General features: G+C 45.6%; 2 protein-coding genes across 2 annotated transcripts in view; both read left to right on the top strand.

Annotated features, from left to right (window-relative positions):
- The first annotated feature begins 273 nt into the window (after positions 1-273).
- LOC311325294 (uncharacterized protein) lies at positions 274-2,441 on the top strand. Its single transcript, XM_084457959.1, has 3 exons — positions 274-313; positions 592-892; positions 1,673-2,441. The coding sequence occupies exons 2-3, from the start codon at positions 771-773 to the stop codon at positions 1,836-1,838; spliced, it is 288 nt and encodes a 95-aa protein (XP_084314085.1). The 5' UTR covers positions 274-313; positions 592-770; the 3' UTR covers positions 1,839-2,441.
- A 2,545-nt stretch (positions 2,442-4,986) lies between these two features.
- dnm3b (dynamin 3b) overlaps positions 4,987-12,447 on the top strand; it is a gene marked incomplete at both ends in the record, with an annotated part of 17,642 nt that continues 10,181 nt past the window's right edge. Inside the window, 8 exons of the mRNA XM_084457949.1 lie at positions 4,987-5,147; positions 6,926-6,999; positions 9,107-9,256; positions 9,437-9,640; positions 9,884-9,982; positions 11,148-11,308; positions 11,644-11,786; positions 11,927-12,062. Coding sequence (XP_084314075.1) covers positions 4,987-5,147; positions 6,926-6,999; positions 9,107-9,256; positions 9,437-9,640; positions 9,884-9,982; positions 11,148-11,308; positions 11,644-11,786; positions 11,927-12,062 — 1,128 coding nt within the window. The remainder of the gene's footprint in view (positions 5,148-6,925; positions 7,000-9,106; positions 9,257-9,436; positions 9,641-9,883; positions 9,983-11,147; positions 11,309-11,643; positions 11,787-11,926; positions 12,063-12,447) is intronic.

Below are 12,447 nucleotides of genomic sequence, written 5' to 3' on the forward strand. Positions count from 1 at the left end.
ACTGTATATTGCATATCGGACCAACATACAGTAGACCTCAGAAGCAACTAAGGGACCAACATAGACATCAGAAGAAAGTAAGGGCTTCAAAATGCACAAACTCATCTTCAATTATGTATTTTGACTTTTAGGCAATTATCCAAAATCCCATTCATTTTCCCCAGAGATTTGGACTACACCCTGCAATGGCGGAAATGCTAACTTTTCAGCCTACAAAGTTACGTCAAACGTGCGTGACGTGTCCGCGAAGCCTATGTGACAACAAACATGGCGGCGCCCTGTAGGAAGTTCGCGAGGACGGTTCTTTTGAGAGGTATTATACGTTTGGACTGCATTAAAACATTTTTTGACACCAAAATAGCCTCATGGAACAAAAGCCATATACATGACTTGATATTTTAAGTACGTAAGTGGTGAAAACATCTGCGCCAGTATTTAGCTAGAAATAGCTATCTAGCTAGGTGTTAAATGTATTTTTCTCCATCCAGTCCGGTAAGCAGACCATCCAATGACAGACAGGTTGTATCCTCCTGCAGTCATCTTCCCATCTCCCCTCTTCTCCCCTTCTTAAACACCAAATCTCGTTTTAAGGGTTGAGCCTGGTGCCATGCCGACTGCTATGGACGAGGTGCAGAACAAGAACCCTGCAGCCTCTGTGTGTGGGCCTGGTGGGTCACTGGCGAGTCAGCTGGCCCTACCGACCACTGCACCTCTCCTCTGGCCCCGTGCTCTCCACGTCCACCGCCAGCACTAAAACAGACCCACAGAAGATGACCGACGATCAGAAAGAGGAGAAGAAAGCAGCCATGGACGAGGAAGAGGAGGACGAGGGGCCAGAATACATCCCCAAGAGGAAGGCCAAGAACCCCATGATGGTGATTGCATATGCCTGGTGAGACCCCATGCTTTTGTTGTCTCTTATGCCGGACTCACACTACAGGATTTTTGGGCCGATTTGTCTCCATTTCACCCCTCCTGACAATCGGAGGACAAATCTGGTCTGGAGCGTTGATCGGTACCGAGGTTCGGCCCAGATGATCTTGTAATGTGAGGGGTTTACAGATCCAATATTTAAACCTCCCGATCAGCTCGCAGACCCATCAGGGCAGATCTATCCCTCACATTAAAAGATAATCTGGGCCGAACATCCGTACTGACCAACGTTCCAGACCAGATTACTCCTCCGACTGTTGGGAGGGGTGAATCGGGAATAAATCCACCCAAAAATCCTGTAGTGTGAGCCCAGCATAAGGGAGCTGTTCTGTGAGCCCCAGGCTGTAAGAGCTTTCACATTGGTACAACCCTGGCACATTCCAAACTGGGCTAACCCCGACTATTTTAGGGCTTGCTGGTCCTGTTCCAGAGCCAGGTTAGCCCCGAGACCCAAACCCTGAAAACTGACCAAACATGGGGCTAAAATGTGCCAGTGTGAAACGGGGCTGAAGTAGAATTATTAGTAGTATTAGTTGTGTGTTCCAATGGACATATAACCCAGGGGTAGGAGAAGAGCAGTGTGAATGGTATAACCCTAGGCTTGGGTTAACCCTGGGTTTACTGGGCCTGACCCTGGCGTAACTTAGCCCCTTTTCACACACGCACACACTCCGTTATTTAAAGACTGTTTAGAACGTTTAGACTTCCCAGAGATATTGTAGAGCTGGTGTCTCTACAGGATGATAGGCCTACCTGCTGGTATAATTGGCTTCATCCTGGCGAAGAGAGAGGTGGACAAGAACCGTCTGAAGCAACTGAGGATCCGCCAGAGAATGAAGAGGTCCAACGAGGGGGAGTACGAGGGCAGTCGCTTCCACAACACAGCTACAGCTAAACTGGACTAATCATGACAGCAGAGGGGGGGGGGCACAGGATCACTACCTAGTTGAACTGGTGATGTCTGCTCTTTGTGTGTGCGCACGTACGTGCGTGCGTCTGCTATCATAGCACAAGAAAGGTGTCTGTCCAAATACTTACTATTCACTGTGTGATACCTAATTCTAGTCTCTGCAAGACTTCTCTACAGTAGCAGAGGTGAGGAATGTTACCGTATACATGGCCCCTATAATGTACATGTTCTATATGATGCTGCAGCTGAGACATTCATATGTATGTGTAACCCAATTGAGGTGAATAAACCCACTCCACTAGTATAAATAATGTCAGGTTATGTCACTGAATAGCTGGCTTTTCGGTGGCGTAGCTGGTTTGAACAGCACTGGGGAGTCTGAGGACCGAGTTTGAGACCCAGTGTGGGTGAAGTGGGGTGCCTTGGAAAACACAACACAGATGAGTTGAAATCAGTCCCATATGTACAGGTATCACTCATCAGTAGTAGCATGTACAGGTATCACTCATCAGTAGTAGCATACACCCTCACTTTGCCCACACTGGGTTTGAATTCATGAACATGTAATTTGATGGCCCGGGTTGGTGGTATTTATACTGAGGAGTGAGTTTAACCAATTCAACTTGGTTACATGTATTTATAGTTATATTGATGTGATCTAAACAGTTAATGGTGTATTCTCTAATAAACTGTTGAAATTGAATCACTAATGACAAATAAACGTCTTTATTTGATATGATGGTGAATTGACTGCACTTATATAGCGCTTTTATCCAAAGCTCTTTACAATGAAGGCCTCTAATTCACACATTCACACACACACACACACACAATGGTGGCAGCTGCCATGCAAGATGCTAGCCTGCTCATTGGGAACAATGTGGGGTTCAGTGTCTTGCCCAAGGACACTTCTACATGTTATCAGGAGGAGTAGGAGGTGGGGGCTGGAGTAGTGAAGAGAAGGTTTCAAAGAGTTTTTTAGGATTGGAAGCAGAGGTTAGGATTTTAGGGCGGAAGAAAGCAGCTTTAGCAGCAGACAGGGAGGAGGAGAATGTGGAAAGAAGAGATCGGAAATTAAGAAGGTCCTCTGGGAGCTTGCCTTTCCTCCATTTACGCTCAGCTGTTCTCAGGCTCCGTCTATCAGTACGCACTGAGTCCGACAGCCATGGGGCAGGTGGAGTTGGGCGTGGGCATATCCTTTCTTGCAATCAAGTCTCGCCTTGTGACCATTTGGGTACCATGGGAGATGTTGTCTGGGTATAGCTTTGGCTGGGACATCTGGGGTAAAGCAGGAATTCACATCTGAAAAGCAAAACCACAATGAAGGCTGAATTAAAATTAGTAGCCTAGGCCTTATCACAAAAAATAAATACAGTATGCTATAATAATCTGAAAACAATCAAATATGCGTATTACAAACATGGAGTTATATCTTAATAAAATGCATTTTTATAGTCTTTTTGCATTTAGATTTGCCCGGAATGTCCTTCCGTCAAAAATGAGCAATCAACCAGGGCCGCAAGGTGTTGATCTCAGATCGTGTTGAATGGGCTCATTCTGATAAACCCATTGGTCACCAGCGCCACCTAGTGGGAAGTCTGCAGTACAGCATAATAGGCTACTGTAGGTGTGCAGTACCAGCACCAATCAAGAGCTGTGTTGGCCACGTTGAAGAAAGGGAACTGCCCACACAGTTATATTTGACAGACAGATGATTGTAAGACAGACTGGATAGTTTTATTACTCTTTACAGTCCAATGTATGACCAACAAAACAACATTTGTTCATAACAAATATGATCTGGCCAATCAAAATGTATGATGTATGAGGCCATTGTTGATAACCAGTGGTGGACACAATTACAGGCTGTATTTAATCTGATACAGGCTGAATAAAATGAGCTATAGTCCTACTTCCGTCACCCATGCCCTGCAGTGACCTCACGTTATGTCCAAAAATTATAGGCTATAGATCGATCTAGACCTTTCAACACCTATACAGACAACCATATGTTAGGGTTAGGCTAAAAGAAGCTTGGAATTGACATATAGCCGTCCGTCTCCCACGTGGTGACAGCTTCCAATATAGCCTATATATTCGACATTTTCTTATACTGCAGGGGCACAAGAGCGCATCTGATCCCGACTGGTGCGGCGATGCGCAGCCGTGTCGCATGAGTCACGGAGGCAGAGATTGCACGACGTAAACAGGGGGCGGGGCTTTGCTATGCCTAACCTGTCAGCTCTCTGCCAATACACAGCCAAGTTTGTGTGCCGCGACCGCAGCTTCTTGGCTGTCATTGGGCACCTGCCGTGTCTATTTAATGGCGAGGCGCGGCGCTGCCTCGCAATTATCGCGGCTGCGTAAAAAAAAAGATTAATCTGTTGGAGGCGAATTTTGGTTTGGGATGAGGCACTGACGTCCATCCAAGCATAACGAACCATTTGAACATATGATTGCTGCATCGGTCATTCATCAAATCGATGCTCCGTTGTAGCAGGTGGTGCTTGTAGCCTGTTGGCCTAATCGCACAGGATCAGGACCTTGGCGCTGTTGCTTGTTCTGCGCGCCGCTTCAGGACTGGACAGCGGCTGGGTTGCTGGGACATTGAAAGCGCCAAGGGAACCTTGGGAAAGGGTAATCGCAATTTTAAATGAATAAAGAGGATTTTATTTATTTATTTCGGCTACTTATTATTTAACGTTTTACTGGGCTACGTATTATTCTAAACGATGCAAATCATTTCAGCCGGATAGCGTAGGCCTAAACGTAGCCTAGACTATAGAATCGAACGCAAGGATTTAGAGATGTAAATATAGAACCGGGTTGTAACAACGACTCATACTGCGAATGCCCTTGAAAATAATGGTGTGTGTGGAAAATGTGTTGGTGTAGCCTACGTGGCCGTGGTGCCAAGCAACTGCGCAATACCCTATCTGTCTCTCCCCCTCTATCTACATCTCTCTCTCTCTCTCTCTCTCTCCTCAGTCGATTCAATCCTTGCTTGGCTCGGGGCAGTGCGCGCTAGATGACTTCACTACATCAACAAGCGCGGCAGCCTGGACTAATATAGCACCGCACCCCCTCCCCTACCCCCACCCCATCTCCGTCCGCTGATCTCGAGTCCCTCATCCACAAGCACCATGGGTAACCGCGGGATGGAAGACCTCATCCCGCTGGTCAACAAGCTCCAGGACGCTTTCAGCACTATCGGTCAGAGCTGCAATCTTGACCTGCCACAAATCGCGGTGGTCGGCGGACAGAGCGCTGGCAAGAGCTCAGTGCTTGAGAACTTTGTAGGCAGGTAAGTGAGCAACACGTAACTGGTCATGACCACCAGAAATAGATAATCCTTTCTTGTTAACCTTGAGGATGACATGACACAAAGCCAACCCGTCGACTGTTGTGACCAGTGACCACCATTCATCCTACTGTACCACCACGTTCTGTTTTCCTATGACGCGCAGTTTGGTGTCCCCGTTCTCATATCCGCCAGAGTAGTTAGTCACGAGCTTATTTTTAACTCCTAGCGAATGTATGGCTGTGGAGCTGGTATTTGGGTTACAGCAACCCCCAGGGATGTCATGCCACCTTCAGGCTCATTTCAACCCTTGAAATGTCTTGACTTACAAGGTTGGCCAATCCATGCATAGTATCATTCATTAATTCATGGGTTACAGATTACATGATCAAAAACCTACCCATGTTGCTATGAGCACAGTGTGACAATAGGCTTGAAAAGGCCTTGTCAACTCCATCCTTTCAATTGTAATATATATTGTGGCTTTGGTTCAGGATTACATTAGTCTATAATTTGTATTGCTAACTTTAAATTAATGGAATGAAACTGTATTGAGTTCTAAGATCCACACAAACATTAAGAAAATAAGAAATAATTTAAGTAGGTAGATACTGTTAGTTTGTGACTGGACTATTACAACAGCCACAATCATGGGACATCAAAGAAGATTAAGAAACTAAATACAAAAATATTAATACATTTATATTCCTTTATAAATATATTATACAGTACAATATACAGAAATGTAAATATACAGATGAACTTTGCAATCGTGCCACAGAATGCAATATACAAGAACTGCAAATATACTGTACAGATATACAGTACAGATATATTTTGTTTGAGATCATCTTCTCTCCATAGCCTAGTTCTCTGCTCTCTAGCTGAATGTGGACTAAACAGTTTGTAAAAAGATAGCAGTTGAGTGACAGACGGTGTTGTGGGTCCTGGGCAGGGCATCCCTGGTATCTATAGCTACTGATCAATGCACAGACTTTGTCAGCATCGTCTATCAAGGCCCTATGTCCCCTGACACCTGTGATGCTGAGTAACGACCCATCTGTCTGGAGCTGGCTCCCACCATGCTGAATGGACAGGATCTGGAGTCATCCAAATGATGGGGGGGGGGGGGTAGCTGAAATGAGGGAGGTCTCAGGATCAATACTGTATGTGTTTCAATTGGTTCTTTAGTCTTCTTTAGTATAACTTGTGAGGGGCAGGAGAAAGCATGAGTGTACATCTGGGCATTGTTGTGTGCCACACACACACACACACACACACACACACACACATACACACACACATACACGCACAAGCACACACACACATACACGCACACACACACACACACATACACACACATACACACACATACACACGTACACACACGCACAAGCACACACACACACACACACACACACACATACACACACGTACACACGTACACACACGCACAAGCACACGCACACACACACACACACACACACACACACACACACACACACACACTCCTGTGAAGTGTTGTGTTTTGCTAAACGCACTGTAGGAGAAACAGAGGCAGAATGAAGTGATTTCAAACTAAGGTCTGGTGACAGTGGCAACAGAGAAATTCAGTTTGTGTGTATTTGCATATTACAAGAGCTCCTCCAAAGACCCCCTAACCATCCCTTAATATTATATAATATTATATCACATAATATTATTTGTCACAAAAGATATCCTATCTATTTCAGTCCTTCCTCTTCTCAGTGTGACTGTCCTGATTGGCTGTCTTTCCTCAGGGACTTCCTGCCCCGTGGCTCCGGGATTGTCACCCGTAGACCCCTTGTCCTGCAGCTTATCAGTGCCAATGCAGGTGAGTATCCATTACACACACACGCACACACACACACACACACACACACACACACACACACACACACACACACACACACACACACATGTCTGTTACTATTATGTTGTGGAGCTAGGGAAGTCTGCTCCTATTGTGCTCCAGAGGCATGGAATATGTTACAAAGTTCACTTTGCTTTGTTGTTTTAGTGTCCCTTGGGGAATTTACTATTCTTGCTCAAAGCTGAGGAGTGTATTTGTTTTTTTAGGCTGGATCTGCAGTTACTGATGTATTGTTATTGTGTATTTGTATTGTTATTGTGTATTTGTATTATCACTATGTTTTGCGTAGTATGTTCTACACTTTATTGATTGACTGCTGCCTTCTTAATCACCCTTGAAAAAGAGATCCTGTGTCTCAATGGGTTCTTCCTTGGGGGTATTCCAGAAAGTAGGTTTAGTGAAACCTCTCAGTGTGCTAACTCTGAGATGAGGGAAACTGGGTTTTTCGTTCCAGAAAGAGAGGCAACTCAAACCCGTTCCAGAAAGAGAGTTAACTCGAACTCTGGGTCAGTTCCAAAACTTCCCATCGTACAGTAACTTGCTCTGTGAACCTAGCCTGCTCGCTGGCAGGTTTTCTTTTATAAACCCTGAGTTTCTCTAGTAGTGATATGCAACAGGGCTGCCAGTGCAAATAACCATGCACATTTATTTATTTATTTTGTATCTGTTGGAATATGTTAGGGTTTGGTGGTGATGGTGGTTGGACCCAAACGCAGGACAGAGGCAGGCAGTGCAGGTTGAAGGTTTAATCCAGAAAGGTCAAAAAACACAGGACCAGGGGGAGAAATGCACTAACATGAAACAATGGACCGACAAAGACCAGGGAAGACATGAGGGCTCATATACACAGGAGAACAATCAAGGAATGCGTAACAGGTGTGCGCCAAGAAACAACGAGACACAGGTGAAACTAATCAGAACACAAGGGACAGATAACAAAGGGTTAAACAAATTAAAACACAAAAAATGTCACCAGGGGGCGCCAGAGAGAGGGAGGAACGACAACACTGGAAACAAACACAGAACGCCAGGGCAGGGAGAACTAGGACAGGAGGGAGGACTGGGACTGGGAACTAGGGGCTAGGAACTACAGAAGGGAACATAAAACAATAGTGGGATCTAGGGAACACAAGGAGGGGCGAGAACTAGAGACACTCGGACTAGGGGAGAAGGGGGGAGAAGGGGGGTAGATTAGTTTAATGTAGATGCAAAGAAATATGTTATTGGATCGTTATGATACACATTTAAGAAAAATCGCCATTCTCAATGTCTAGGCTTAGGCTACTGCATCTCGTTGTGACTGCATTTCATTGTCCCAGTGATTTGATTCTAATCTAATCTTGTGCTGAGTATGAAGCAGCTGTGGCACATTTCCTCATTTACCTAATCGATGTTGATGCCGAATTAATTCTCATAGCCCAGAGAGGGTTTTGAGACCCCAATTAGATGGGCCATCATTCCCTGTTAATCATTATCTAATCGAACCTTACCATTTTTCATCACTCTATCGTTTATAATAATGATAATTATTGTATTTATACAGCAACCTTTCAAACAACGCAGTACAGCACTTATATAAGAAAAAGACAAGTAGACAAGATAATAATTATAGAAGAATAATTTAGACAAAATGACACAATAACAGCAACAACATAGGCTACAAAATGTACTAAATGAATACAATAAGTAAAACAAATACTATGCATTGAGGTTTGAGGATTTATCTAAACAACATTCTGCAGAATCACTTTACACTTCACTCCACCCCCACCAGTCAAATAGACAAATCATTCACATTTCATTGGGTCTTTTTTATTTCCTGAAAATATAAATACAATTAATATGTTTATTGTTTCAATGAACATGCCTTTCTAATCGGCATGTAGGCTGCACCATTCAGTTTTTTGCCATTTGCTTGGATCCGCTTTTCTGGAACCCATCTCAGGGTTAATCAACTCAGAGTTCAGGGTCAGACTCAGGATTTGTTAAACCTGCTTTCTGGAACGGGCTCCTTGGGTTATGAATACAGGTATAAATAAAGAAATGTTGTTCCCTTGTATACTTCCAGAATGGGCCGAGTTCTTACACTGCAAAGGGAAGAAGTTCACAGACTTCGATGAGGTCCGGCAGGAGATTGAGGCGGAGACTGACCGCATCACCGGAGCCAATAAAGGCATCTCTCCCGTCCCCATCAACCTGCGTGTGTACTCCCCCCACGGTGAGACGCCCCCCCCACTCTTGACGGTCACACCAGGCGGTATAGTGTCACGGCCCGGTACATGCAGCGTCCTGTCTTTCAGCTTCAGTTCACTTCCTGAAGTCGTTCGCCGCTTCCTGATTGCGCCGGCGGTCGCGGCGGCGTTAACTCACAACTGCCGTCCTCTCTCGCCCGCTGCAGTGCTGAACCTGACCTTGATCGACCTCCCCGGCATCACCAAGGTTCCGGTGGGCGACCAGCCGGTGGACATCGAGCAGCAGATCAGAGACATGATCATGCAGTTCATCTGCAGGGAGAGCTGCCTGATCCTGGCCGTCACCCCAGCCAACACCGACCTGGCCAACTCAGACGCCCTCAAACTGGCCAAAGACGTGGATCCGCAGGGTGAGGGAGAACGCAGACGACACGGAAGACTCGGGGGTCGAGCTATGGTTTGAGTCTCCAGACATGAGTCGCTTTTTTGTATAGAATCCCAGTTGAGGGGTTGTATTGGTGTTAGTTCAGTTTGTTTACTTTTACAAGCCAGGCACATTTCTGTTTAGGTTTCAAGGGATTTGTTTCAGACTCAGGGGACAGGAATGTTTTGACCCTTCACCCTTTGCCCTTTGACCCTCTCCCCACCCCCAGGCCAGCGGACCATAGGAGTGATCACCAAGCTGGACCTGATGGACGAGGGCACGGACGCCCGGGAGGTGCTGGAGAACAAGCTGCTGCCCCTACGCAGAGGTGGGTCACTTCCTCTCTCTACCTTCCGCTCTCTCTCACCTCGTTATCTACCAACATAAAATACTACCTTTACATCTTCACATAAAATACTACGTTTACATCTTCACATATAATACTACCTTTACATCTTCACATAAAATACTACCTTTACATCTTCACATAAAATACTACCTTTACATCTTCACATAAAATACTACCTTTACATCTTCACATAAAATCTACCTTTACATCTTCACATAAAATACTACCTTTACATCTTCACATAAAATACTACCTTTACATCTTCACATAAAATACTACCTTTACATCTTCACATAAAATCTACCTTTACATCTTCACATAAAATACTACCTTTACATCTTCACATAAAATACTACCTTTACATCTTCACATAATATACTACCTTTACATCTTCACATAAAATCTACCTTTACATCTTCACATAAAATACTTCCTTTACATCTTCACATAAAATACTTCCTTTACATCTTCACATAAAATACTACCTTTACATCTTTAGATAAAATACTACCTTTACATCTTCACATAAAATACTACCTTTACAACTTTACATAAAATACTACCTTTACATCTTCACATAAAATACTACCTTTACATCTTTACATAAAATACTACCTTTACATCTTCACATAAAATACTACCTTTACATCTTCACATAAAATACTACCTTTACATCTTTACATAAAATACTACCTTTACATCTTCACATAAAATACTACCTTTACATCTTTACATAAAATACTACCTTTACATCTTTACATAAAATACTACCTTTACATCTTCACATAAAATACTACCTTTACATCTTTACATAAAATACTACCTTTACATCTTTACATAAAATACTACCTTTACATCTTTACATAAAATACTACCTTTGTATCTCTTCCACCCTCTCTTTCACTCTCTCATCCCTAATCTCTCTCCCAGTCCTGCGACAAATCGATTCTGTCCATCCTAGAGCTCTTTTTCTACTCGCGTTTCATTGCTTGTAATTCCAGACTTTTCTTTCTCTCTCACTCTCTCTCTCTTTCTCTCTCTCTCTCTCTCTCTCTCTCTCTCTCTCTCTCTCTCACATCCTGTTGTATCGTTTACACCCTCCACCCCCCACCCCCCACCCCCACCCTCGCACGGGTGTCCCCAGGGTACATCGGAGTGGTGAACCGCAGTCAGAAGGACATAGACGGGAAGAAGGACATCAAGGCGGCATTGGCTGCCGAGAGGACGTTCTTCCTGTCCCATGCCTCCTACAGGCATATGGCCGACAGCATGGGCACCCCTCGCCTGCAGAAGATCCTGAACCAGGTGGGAGACTGCTGCCTCCCTCCCTCTCTCTCTCTCTCTCTCTCTCTCTCTCTCTCTCTCTCTCTCTCTCTCTCTCTGAACACAGAGCTCAATGACTTCATGTCTCAGTCGGCAGCCAATGAAACGTTCATAGCCGTATCACGTCAAGGTAACTCACGTAAAACGTCAACGCGTACTTCATTACGATCCCGTGGCTTGTCGCGTTCTCGTGTGACGCATTCTGTACCCCGCCCCCCCCCGGATTATGAAGCCTCCCCGTGTAAACCCAAAAACACAGGTGCTTCGTGGTGTCATATTAAGGATTTTTGTTGTTAACTTGTGTCATGCTTCCATAGCAACTGACCAACCACATCCGGGACACCCTGCCGGCCTTCCGCAGTAAGCTGCAGAGCCAGCTGCTGGCCCTGGACAAGGAGGCCGAGGAATACCGCCACTTCCGCCCCGACGACCCCTCCCGCAAGACCAAGGCCCTTCTGCAGTGAGTAGAGGACTACTGTACCCCCCCCCCCCTCCCCAACGACCCGGCCCTCCAAACCATCTCTAGAAACGAATCCCCGAATAAATAAACTCAGAGAGGTGAGCTCTTTTAACGGGTCCGGCCGGTGTGTGTTTTCGCAGGATGGTGCAGCAGTTCTCCGTGGACTTTGAGAAGAGGATCGAGGGGTCAGGTGACCAGGTGGACACCGTGGAGCTGTCCGGCGGGGCCAAGATCAACCGCATCTTCCACGAGCGCTTCCCCTTCGAGCTGGTCAAGGTGATCCAGGGACGAGCCTCTGCCTCTCTCTCCCATGTCTCTCTGCCTCTCTCTCCCACGTCTCTCTGCCTCTCTCTCCCATGTCTCTCTCCCTCTCTCTCTCTCCCATGTCTCTCTGCCTCTCTCTCTCTCTCATGTCTCTCTGCCTCTCTCTCTCCCATGTCTCTCTGCCTCTCTCTCCCACGTCTCTCTGCCTCTCTCTCCCATGTCTCTCTCCCTCTCTCTCTCTCCCATGTCTCTCTGCCTCTCTCTCTCTCTCATGTCTCTCTGCCTCTCTCTCTCTCATGTCTCTCTGCCTCTCTCTCCCATGACTCTCTGCCTCTCTCTCCCATGTCTCTCTGCCTCTCTCTCTCATGTCTCTCTGCCTCTCTCTCTCATGTCTATC

This window comes from Borostomias antarcticus (assembly GCF_949987555.1).
Source record: "Borostomias antarcticus genome assembly, chromosome: 24".
In the NCBI taxonomy this organism is placed as follows: Eukaryota; Metazoa; Chordata; class Actinopteri; order Stomiiformes; family Stomiidae; genus Borostomias; species Borostomias antarcticus.

Bases quoted from the DNA above. Each gene is read 5' to 3' on its own strand.
- LOC311325294 (XM_084457959.1), top strand. From the start codon at position 771: ATGACCGACGATCAGAAAGAGGAGAAGAAAGCAGCCATGGACGAGGAA. The intron at 893-1,672 runs GTGAGACCCCAT...GTGTCTCTACAG, and splicing joins ATGGTGATTGCATATGCCTG to GATGATAGGCCTACCTGCTG.